The 10,989-nt window shown below is 33.4% G+C and overlaps 2 protein-coding genes across 2 annotated transcripts; both read right to left on the bottom strand.

Moving 5' to 3' along the window:
- Positions 1-593: 593 nt before the first annotated feature.
- Positions 594-1,076, bottom strand: LOC111885298 (uncharacterized). The gene has a single exon (XM_023881561.1). It carries the CDS (start codon positions 1,074-1,076, stop codon positions 594-596), a length of 483 nt encoding a protein of 160 aa, XP_023737329.1.
- A 2,007-nt stretch (positions 1,077-3,083) lies between these two features.
- On the bottom strand, positions 3,084-7,690 carry LOC111885299 (serine/threonine-protein kinase PBL34). The gene is made up of 6 exons (XM_023881562.3): positions 6,866-7,690; positions 5,415-5,752; positions 5,167-5,302; positions 4,369-4,505; positions 4,152-4,275; positions 3,084-3,804 (listed from the first exon to the last, which is right to left on the bottom strand). Exons 1-6 carry the CDS (start codon positions 7,032-7,034, stop codon positions 3,314-3,316), a joined length of 1,395 nt encoding a protein of 464 aa, XP_023737330.1. The 5' UTR covers positions 7,035-7,690; the 3' UTR covers positions 3,084-3,313.
- Between the last annotated feature and the right edge of the window lie 3,299 nt (positions 7,691-10,989).

The raw sequence follows: 10,989 nt of genomic DNA, 5'->3' as shown, positions 1-10,989 counted from the left end.
TTTTTGTTTTTTTATTCATGTCATAATAACACATCTAATTTAATTAAATTATAAATTAAAAATAATATTTAAAACACAAATAAAATTTTTATAAATCCTAAATTACATTTTTTTCCTAAATTATTCATCTTCGGTACCATCATATATATGATCTGCCAAGTCTTCTTGAAGTTGTTTGTGTTTTCGTTGGTCTTGAATATCAACGACTCTATGTAAGTATCCCGTTGTCCCTGGTTGAAATTACACGTGTCTAGGTTCTGTAGCCGAATATTCTATAATATTCCGTCCTTTATCTTCAATCGCAATGTTATGCATTATGATACATGCATACATAATATCTCGTAGAGTATCCAAGTGATATGGTCGTGCCGCATGTTCAACTATGTGCCATTTTGATTTTAGAACTCCGAAAGCACGTTCCACGTCCTTACATGCTCCTTCTTGTCTTCTCTTGAATTCTTTTTATCTCATGGTTCTATCGGGTGTCGAAACGCCTTCACAAACGTGGAATATGGTGGATATATTCCATCCGTGAGGTAATACCCAAACTTATACTCATGACTATTCACTGTGAAGGGAGCATCCAATGCTTTTCATGACAAAAGATCCTCAAATATTGGTGACTGATCAAGAACGTTTACATCATTGTTGGAACCCGTAACCCCGAAAAAAGCATGCCAAATCCATAAGTATTCTGAAGCAACAATAGCTAATGCCAACGAAGGCGCTCCATGATGGCCACTTGTGTATTGGCCTTTCCACGCCACAGGACAATTTCTCCATATCCACTTTGTGTAATCAATGCTTCCAAGCATACCCGGAAAACCATGTTGTTGTTCATGCGTCGCATATAGTTGTTTCATATCCTTCAATGAAGGTTTACGCAAGTATTTGTCACCGAAGGTTTCAACAACATCTCTTACCAATCTATACAAACTTTCTCGTGCTGTTCGCTCCGACATTCTCATATAGCCATCGATAGAATCGGGCGACTCCCCCATAACCATAAGCTTGATTGCAGCAACACTTTTCTGCAAACTTGTGAAACCTCGCTTACCTCTTGCATCATAACTCATTTGGAAAATTCATACCTAAACATATATTTAATTGATGAAAAAACGATTATCTAAAAACTGTATAAAAACACATATATTTAAGTGTATTTATTTTATCTAAAAACGATTATTTAAAAATCGTATTTACGATACCTGCTTTCCAATGCATTGACTATCCGTTGAAACACACTTTTTTGCAAACAAAATCTTCTTTTGAAATCGTTAGGTTGGTAGGCACAATTATCCGCAAAATAATCGTTGACTAGACGTTTATGCTCTTCTTCACGATCTCTGTTTAACGTCGCACGTATTGTGAGTAGTGAAGTTGACTCTGGCTATAGTAGCACGTCCATTGAAATATTGGTACATCGTACTCACAAATATATCGTCGTCGTCGTTATCATCGTTGAATGGATGGAAAGGATCAAAGGGATCCATTTTTTTGTTTTGAATTTGAGAGAAATAGATGCATTTTGTAGGTAAAAATGAGTAAAATATGTGTATTTATAGTATATAAAAATGGGACTTTTTTTTTGGTTTGTGACCATTTAACAACGTTCTAAAATATGAACGTTTTGATCGAAACTAGCAATCCAAACCCCGTTGCAATCACATAACGCCAAATGATGCATAGCTGGAGCGGTATGCTAGCTGTTATGGCGGCGCTATTGGTGTCCACATCGGATTAACGAGGTAGGACGTTGCTCGTACCCGATAGTCTAAGGTGTTGTTTGTTTTTTGGAAAAAAACCTCTTCAGACCTTTTATTGTTGCGCGGCGCAACACACGCGCAACTAGGGGTGGCAATTGATGGCACGGCATGACAAAAATACACGACACGAAACGAAATTGAGACGAAATTGAAAGTCGAATTCGTGTTCGTGTCGGGTGTAAAAAACACGACGTCGTGTTGTGTCGTTTTTGTGTTCAAAATTTAACACGAAATTGACACGATTAACATTTTTTCGTGTTTTTCATGTTTGTCGTGTTATGTATGAATAAATATTAATTAAATACATTAATTGTTATTTCATGTTATGTTTGTCGTGTCGTGTCGTGTTTGTCGTTTTTTAATCGGTTTGTTTTCGTGTTAGTTCAAAAAAACCCGAGATCGTGTTACATAAAACCTTGTCGTGTCGTGTCAGACAAAAACACGACACGATGACCCGATTTGTCACCCCTACGCGCAACACTTTTCATCTTGCAACTGTTTATTTTTCAGAAGTCTTCGGATTAAAAAATCTCTGCGCGTGTTCTTCTTGGCGCAACACTTGTTTTGCCTCTTCCTACATCTTCCAACCTCTTATTCTTCTTTTTTTTCTTGCTAAAATATTGATTATATACTGCTGAAATCTTATTTCACATTTTTTATCGTTTTTTTGTTTATTCTTGTTGAATTTTTTTATATTGAATAATAATAATTTGTTGATGAAATATCATTATTTTATGCTAAAATATATTTATTTTTTGTTTAAATATCATTATTTTTTGCTGAAATATCATAAATTCTTACCGAAATGTCATATTATTAAAATTTCGGATTATAAAATCAGTTTATTTTAATTTTTTAATATCTGCAACAACATGCAAATGTAAAAAAAAAAAACAAAGAACAAAAAAAAAAAAAAACGTTTCTTATTACAGTCTACAGCCATTTGATCCACCTCTTCTACTGCAGAGGGTTGCAGAGATGGTCCACAGACTTTATGGATTTTTGTTTTAAAAAGACAAACTAACACCTAAATAGTTTAAGTTATTTTTTATTTTAGAGAGCCCCTCCTTGTCACTTAGATTGTTGTTTCTGTCTATATGACAGAGAAAGTGAAATTTCATCTTTTACAGGTAGGGTTTCTTTATTGTAATTAGATATACTGATTATATAAATAAATAAATATTTCACCAATTTAAAATTTATTTGAGATTGATTCATCTAATGTTATTAATTTCTACATTGTCATCTGTGAATCTGGGTTCCTAAAGACCAATTGTATAAAAATTTCAATAGTTGTCTCTATTTTCGAAGACCACGTAGACCAACTACATAATTTTATCTTTTATAATATAAAATCATAAACATTAATTTGAACAGTAAATTCTTTAGAATAAAAGTTAACCAACAAAGAAGCAAAGTTGCAAAAAGCAGTTCCCTTTATAACATAAAACAAACCCAATTCGCAATAGTAAAAAAAAAAAAAGTTATTAAAAACACCACAAAAAAGGGTGAAAAGGGGAGTGTTTTCACTTTTCACTCCCAATTAGTCAAACCCAATTCGGCGACCGACAAAGTTGATCACCACCACGGCGATGTGGAGACACATACGGGCAGCCCGGAATCGAAAGGCTCCGAATCGCCTGCCCTTTCAACCCTCCTCCACCACTTCCACCGCCCTGATTGCCGCCCATATGCACCGCCTGAAAATACGGCGACGAACATGCCATATCCTTGAGATTCACGAGAGGTTTCAAAACTTCATAAACATCGCTCATTAAGGGTCGAGCTTTTGGATCACGATTCAAGCAAAGCGCAGCTAATTGAGCGGCTTTTTGTGCACCTCTAACGGAGAATCGACCTTCGAGAAGTGGGTCCATTAATTGGTAGAACCGCCGTCTTTCTCCTAGATATGGTCTTGCCCATTCTACAAGGTTGTGTTCTCCGGTGGGTCGGTTTTTGTCCATGGATCTTCGCCCGGTTATCATTTCGAGTAAAACTACTCCGAAACTGTATACGTCGCTCTTTGATGTTAGGTGACCTGACATTTGTTGGATTGTTAATGTAATTTCATTTTCATGTTCATCTAATTTTAAACAGATTTGTAAAATGGTTATTTACTCATTTTTCATATAAACAGACATCTGTTATTCAATCTCGCTTTCAAAAACAGAATGAAAAAAATAGTAATTTATACAGATTAAGATAAGATAAAGATAAAGAGTCATTTGTTATTAACATAACATTTAGACAGAGGACAACATGGTCATTTACTCGTTTCTTTGAATTTAGATAAACAGTCATATGTTCACATTTTGATAAAGCCAAGGTCATTGGTTATTCAGCATCAAAGGGTAAAATGGTCATTAATCATAGGAATGAATATACCTGTCATCACATATTCGGGTGCAGCATAACCATAAGTTCCCATCACACGAGTCGATACGTGTGTCTTATCTCCTTCAGGACCATCTTTAGCAAGTCCAAAATCAGATAGTTTTGCGTTATAATCCTAAAACAAAAATCATGCTAAAAACAATTAATATTTATCAATCATAAAGATGAATATCATAAATAAATAAATAAAAAGTTAAAAGCTACAAACCGCATCTAGTAAAATATTCGATGTCTTAAAATCTCGATAAATAACGGGTCGTTCGGCTTCCTCATGAAGAAAAGCAAGACCCTTTGCTGCACCTAGAGCAATTTTCATTCTAGTCCCCCAAGGTAGTGGCAATGATCCTGTCAAAATACAATAAGATGTGTCAAAATACAATAAGATGTAGGGCCCGTTTGTTATAGTACAGGACAAAACAGGTTGTACTGTGTTTGGTTGCAGTGGACTGGAACCAATGTCAATAGGACAAAAATTTCCACCGAAAAAAGCATGGGACAAAAAAGGAAGAATTTATTGTCCAAGCCAAAAAAGTGTGACAAAAGTTGCACACAAAAAGTTGGGAGAGAGACTTGCTTGTACAAAAGACATTAATGTCCTCCTCATTCTCATTGAAAGCAAGCCTAGAAAGGTAGTTCGTGTGTAATTTGGCCTTAATTTGATAAGGTAATATGAAAATCTTGAAAAGGGTTAAACACAAGAAAAAGCAATGTATTTTCATTGATGTGTTTACTATAGCATCCTACTTTCGTTTTTACCTATTACACCATTGTACTTTGAAAAATCTACCAAATACAAAGCAATTTTCACCTCTAATGAGAAATAAATGAAAGTACAATACTATAATCAGTTAGATTTAATTCCAATAAATAAAAAAAACGTAAGTAGGATTCTGTAATAAACAAATAAATGAAAGTACATTGCTATTTCTTGCATATAACCCTCCCCCGAAAAAAAAAGTGTTTTCTTTAATAATCGTGTATAACATAAGAAAAAAGAATCACATACTTCTAAAAAGATGGTTTTCAAGGCTTCCACGAGGCATAAACTCGTACACAAGCAATCTTTGATCATCCTCAATGCAATAACCGATCAATTTAACCAAATTCGGATGCAAAAGATCACCAAGAAAATTAACTTCCGCCTGCCACAATTTCAACATCAATAAAACCCATCAACCATAATAAATAATATACAAAAAAAAAAAAAACATAGTTTAAAAAAATAAAAATATTTTAAAAAAAAAAGGGTCATACGAGCCATTCTTTGTGACCCTGAAGTCCATCATGATTGAGGGTCTTGACCGCAACGGATAATCCTATCCCGGGCTTCACGGGTGTTGTCCCGTTCTCATTGATCCATCCTTTGAACACACAACCAAATCCACCCTCACCAAGAAGGCTTTCGGGTCTAAAACTCCTTGTAGCCGATTTAAGCTCATTGAAATTAAATTTTCTAAGTTGTGATGCAATTTTTAGATCCTCGGTTGCATTTGGAGTTGATGGAGTGCTTTCCGTGTTGCTAGTGGTTGCAGATGAAGTCGGGTGGACAACGTGTTGATCCAAAATTTTGTTGTTTGTAGATTTACTTTCAACTTGTTCATGTAATAAACACAAAATCAAGGGACAAAATTAGTCATATAGATAAATTCGGGGTGGTATAAATGTATAATAGTATATTCGTAACTCAGCAGTTGCAGTGTGAGAGTTTTAATTCCAATGTGGACTGGGCTCCTTGTAGAAACTGGCCACTTACAGTGGGCCGCCATGTACCTGATTTACATCTGACATGATGGGACAGTACGAGTGTGGGCCACAGCTTTTAGGGGTTATGGAAAAGTAACTTTTTTGCGGAAAAGAATTCAAAGGCATATTTTTGGTTTAGATCATTTCCATAAAAAGATATGAATTTCTTTTATTGGAATCTAGAGTGATTTCATGTTCCGAAATTATCTAAAAAGCATGAATAATAGAAGAAACTTTGAACACATAGTCGACATAATAAGAACATAACATAACATACTTTCACTTCATTTCTAATTTGGTTACTAGACTTTAACATTGTACTATAATCACTATACTTATCAAGATTAATATTTTGGGTAATTTCGGACAAATGTGACATGACATAAAACTGAATGTTTTTCTATTGGCAAACTACAAAAAAAAAAACATTATAATTGCAATCTTGCAGCTTAACCAGTTAACAATTATGTTTTTCAATAAAATCATAAAAGTTTCAACATTTTTCTAGATTAACTATTTTGACCGAATATAAGTAACATGTCAAGATGGTTAATTTTAAAAAATACAAGTGAAACCTAATATAATTGGAACACATAAAACATTAGTGAATAAATTACAAAAGTGCCCAAAATATAATTATTTTTTACTAATTTTCCTTTTTTCTTTAGAAAAGCCGATGGTTTTGGAAAGTTGAATGCTTTTAGTAATGATAGTGACTGAATTAGAAATGAAGTGAAAGTGTGGTGCTTTTTTATTGAAATTTCCCCTTTAAAGAATGACAATTCTCTACAAATGGAAACCATTGAATACAAGATACACTTGAAATGCATAAATTGGATATGATCACAAGAACTTGGACAATTAGAATCAAAACAAGCATAATAGAAGCAATTGAAGTAGATTTCAAAACAAATATTGAGTTATTAATTTGGTCATAAAGAAATTTGCTAAAAATTTCATACCATATGGAACGCTATTCCCACAAATGGAGTTCTCCACTTTAGACCTTGTGGAAATGCATCTCCCCAAGAATCTGAACCTAATCCAACACCCTCGTATCTCAATCTCGTCTTCTTTCTTCCTACTTTCCTCCATTTTATCCACACTCAAAGTTCCTATCTTTTCAGGCATTTTTCTTCCGAAAATCCCCTAAAAGATTCGACTAATAAACCCCATAAGTCAACAAAGATTCTACACTTCAAACGGAATTCTTGGAAAAGACCCAATGTGGTCCGAAATTCGTTACGCTATCAAGCATTATCAAAAACCAGAAGCAAGCGTACAATAAATGAGAAAACAAGTGATACCCAGATGAGAAATTAGGTTGAAAACTCGAAATGAGCCCGGAAATGATCGAATGGGTATGCGACAGATCACAAAACTGTCATGCAAAACAAATGACAGAGAAAAAAAAAGTGTAAAAGAAGGCTTCGAGAACCCTAAAGCATCAACAAACTAAAGGGTAAAAGAGTTAAGATGAAAAATGCAGCCTTTTCTTGATACGGACATGATCAAATAGAAAAGGGGTATACATAATTAGATATGAATGTAGATTTTTTGAGTGTTTAGTAAAGAAAAGCATAAGGGTGTTTTCCTTTTAACCTTTTTCAAGAAAAAGAGGAGACGACAGGGGGAGTTATCGATGAGAAGCAATAAAATCAAGATGAGAGAGATAGTGAAGAGAATTTATGTGAGATAGGGGAAACGTGCGTTTCGCGTGAAATGCAGGGGAGAGGTAGGGAAGGACTGGATAATGTGGACAGAGGGAAAAGAGATGAAAGGAAAACTACAGGATGCTTGACAAAATTACACCTATAAGAATAGAGGACATTTATTTTAACCCCTAAATCTTAAATAAATTCCTTTCAATCCCATCCAACCTATAATTATTTATATTTTTTTATTTAAAGTTATCAAGAGGGTCATCACTCTACCAATTAAAAATATTGTCATGTTATGGGCGCATTATTATTATTTCTACCATTTTTCATGACAATTCTTTTTAGACCATATGGTGTGGACAATACCGTTGACGTTTTTATTGACGCGGATGTTCCATAACGTCGCGGTAACAACTAGAACACCCCCCCCCCCCCCCCTCCCAACCCCCCGTTACATCTCGTTGTCAAGAAAACGCCCCACAACTCCTATTCCTCAATTCTTTCTCTCTACTTTTCTTCTTTCTTGGCTTCCGAACGCGTTTTCATAGACAAGCAACACCTTCTTTTGGCGTTGAGGGCATAATGTTCATGTGGCAACGTTATCCCAAGTTGTCCACACCGGATAATGTTAAATGATCATCACTCCACTTCAACATTATCATTTTAATTTTTATTTATTTTAATAAAAAATTTATGCAAATTTACTTTCAATAAGTTAAAAAAAAAACTAAAAATAAATTTACATTAATTAAAAAAACTAGGTCGATAAAAATTAAAAATAAAATTATAGATAATTACTAAAAATAAAAATATATTAACTTAAAAGATTACATTGATAAAATCTAAAAATAAAATTGCATAAAAATATATGCCATATTTTTGGGGGATTTGATTTTTCATTTTGTTGAACGCCTCAAGATCTCTTGCTGAAATATTTGGATTCGGTTCCATGTTCAACATTTGCATATCGGTCTACATTTGTTGTTTGTAACCAACTTTTGTTGCTCGAAACCGAGTTTTACTCTTTGTTGGAATTTCTTATTAAGAAATGTCAAATGTAGATCGAGTTTTGATGCAAACTTATCCGAGAGATATTTAGTGATGTTTGTTCTCCATAATGACCCCTCTCGTCTCGCCTTATCCCTTCCATTCAGTCGTTTCCATGTTACCTCCGGTGGAGACTCCTCGTAGTTTTCAGTTAGATCGACTCTTACACCGACGTCTGATTTCAATATTCTCGACCATTTTGATCCACTAGATTATTAAATATTTTGTTGAAGCTTGTGCAAGCTAACATCAACTCACATTATTTTCTGTTTAGGTCATCGTTGCTCTCATTATATTATGGAATTGTGTTAAAACTTGCTCCCAAAAAGACCCCAAAGATTGATTGTTACCTATTTTAGAATTGTCGAAGACCAATATCCAAGCTTGCGACAAAGTCGCTTCCTCGTCGTCATTCCACTTTTTTCATGTGTTTGAGAACCGTCGTTTTATTTACTTTCGCGATGCTTTTTTCTGGCTCTTGAGTTTTGCCAACAATTATGTCATTGGTGTTGTCAAAAATTTGAGTATTAAAATGTTGTAGTTGAGCTGCTTGTGGTTGTCGGTATTGGAATGAGTTTTGTTAATATTGATTGTGGTTGGATTGTTGGTAGTTTTATTGGTATAAGGATTGTCGAAAGAGGTTTTGTTCGAATGCATTGGGGTTTTGTTGATATTGATTAAGGTTGAGTTGTAGGTAGTTTTATTGATATGAGAATAGTTGATTGTTGTAAAATGGTTATTGATGAATTGGTGTTCCTTGTAGCCGATTCATAAACCCTTGGCTTGAATCATAATTTGGTGTATTTGGAGTACTTAGAGTGTTTGTGATGTTTGAGTATTGATCCATAGATAAAAGAAAAAATAAAAGAAAGATTGTAACAAAGTAGCAGGTGAAATGCAAAAAGATAAAATAAATAAATAAATAATAATAAAATAATGTATTTATAATAGTTTAGATTTAATTTTTTTTTACACATACAAATGGTCTAGTGGTCAACCATCAAAAGACTCATAATTAATCACAATCACACCCCATAACGCCACCCGAGGGTGGTGTTTACGTGCATAATGGGCATCACGTGCCTTCATCACTTCTCCATTCTGGATAGCCTAATATAAATTAAATCCATTAACCTTTTTAACCTTTTAATTTAGTTATTTAAACTATAAAAATAACATCAATTTTTTTAGCATTGAGGCTATAGGAAGTGGGCTCGGTAGGTGCTAAGCACATCCCATCTGGACTTGGCACACACCCCGTACAACGAACTCGGGATGCCAAGTTTGGTGGCTTAACTCGATATGTTTTCGCCGAACTATCTCCTCTCTTACCCATATATCTTCTCCTTCTCTCTTCCCGTTTCTTCCATTCCCTCAGTTTGGCAAAATGAGGTAGATGATGGAGAATACTGACCTGACATCATTCTCTTTAGCCTTAGAAGTCTTTTTATGTCTATATATATATATATATATATATATATATATATATATATATATATATATATATATATATATATATATATATATATATATATATATATATATATATATATATATATATATATATACAATTTTGTTTTTATTATTTAAATGTTTTCTAATTTTTGACTTTTATTTAAATAATTTTTTAATTTTGCTATTTTTGACGTTTTGATTATCGTAATATATATTATTTTCTTTGACGTTTTGTTGTAATACATGGATTTAAATAAAAATACCGATAATTATCAATCATCTAACACAAATGCATCAGAGTTACAATCATACTAGAAATGGTTCATGTGCATATTTATTTAAAAAAAAAGTCTAATTTTTAACTTTTGTTCACATAATTATTTAATGTTGTTCTTTTTGACATTTTGTTTTCTATGCCGATTTGTTGGAATATATGGAGTTAAATGAAAATACAGATAATTATCAATCATCTAACACATTTGTATCAGAGGTACAATCATAATAGAAATGGTTCATGTGCATATTTACTCATCTTTCATATAAAATAGCTTATATGGATGTAATGTCTTACTTGATTTAATTCCAACACCGAGTAATTGTGGGCATTAGGGTCCCTCCATTCAATGTTACTTTACGTAATCGCAACTGTTAACATTTATGTTTGAAATATAAGTGTGTTGATTTCATAACGAGGGATATAACCGATACAGTAAGTATAACGTAATCGTAGCCATTAACATTACTTCCCGCAATGCTTAACATGTGTAATATCACATCATATTTGGAAAATGGTATATATGTCGTATATGATTTCTATTAACACGCCTTAAAATACATGCTCTTGAATTTTCAAACAATTAAAAAGGGATCAAAGAGATAACCGAGACTAAAAGTGAAAATTAAGACGATTAAAAAAATAATAT

Source organism: Lactuca sativa, chromosome 3 (assembly GCF_002870075.4).
Source record: "Lactuca sativa cultivar Salinas chromosome 3, Lsat_Salinas_v11, whole genome shotgun sequence".
Classification (NCBI taxonomy): Eukaryota; Viridiplantae; Streptophyta; class Magnoliopsida; order Asterales; family Asteraceae; genus Lactuca; species Lactuca sativa.
The sequence above is the reverse complement of the archived record's forward strand: the minus strand, read 5'-3'. Positions and strand labels throughout refer to the sequence as shown.

What these genes read in the sequence shown, in the direction of transcription:
- LOC111885299 (XM_023881562.3), bottom strand. Translation starts at nt 7,034, where the DNA reads ATGCCTGAAAAGATAGGAACTTTGAGTGTGGATAAAATGGAGGAAAGT. An exon ending in AGGGTCACAAAGAATGGCTC is followed by an intron (nt 5,303 to 5,414) that starts GTATGACCCTTT and finishes AAATTGTGGCAG; the next exon opens with GCGGAAGTTAATTTTCTTGG. An exon ending in CGAATATTTTACTAGATGCG is followed by an intron (nt 4,276 to 4,368) that starts GTTTGTAGCTTT and finishes TTTTTGTTTTAG; the next exon opens with GATTATAACGCAAAACTATC.
- LOC111885298 (XM_023881561.1), bottom strand. Translation starts at nt 1,076, where the DNA reads ATGAGTTATGATGCAAGAGGTAAGCGAGGTTTCACAAGTTTGCAGAAA.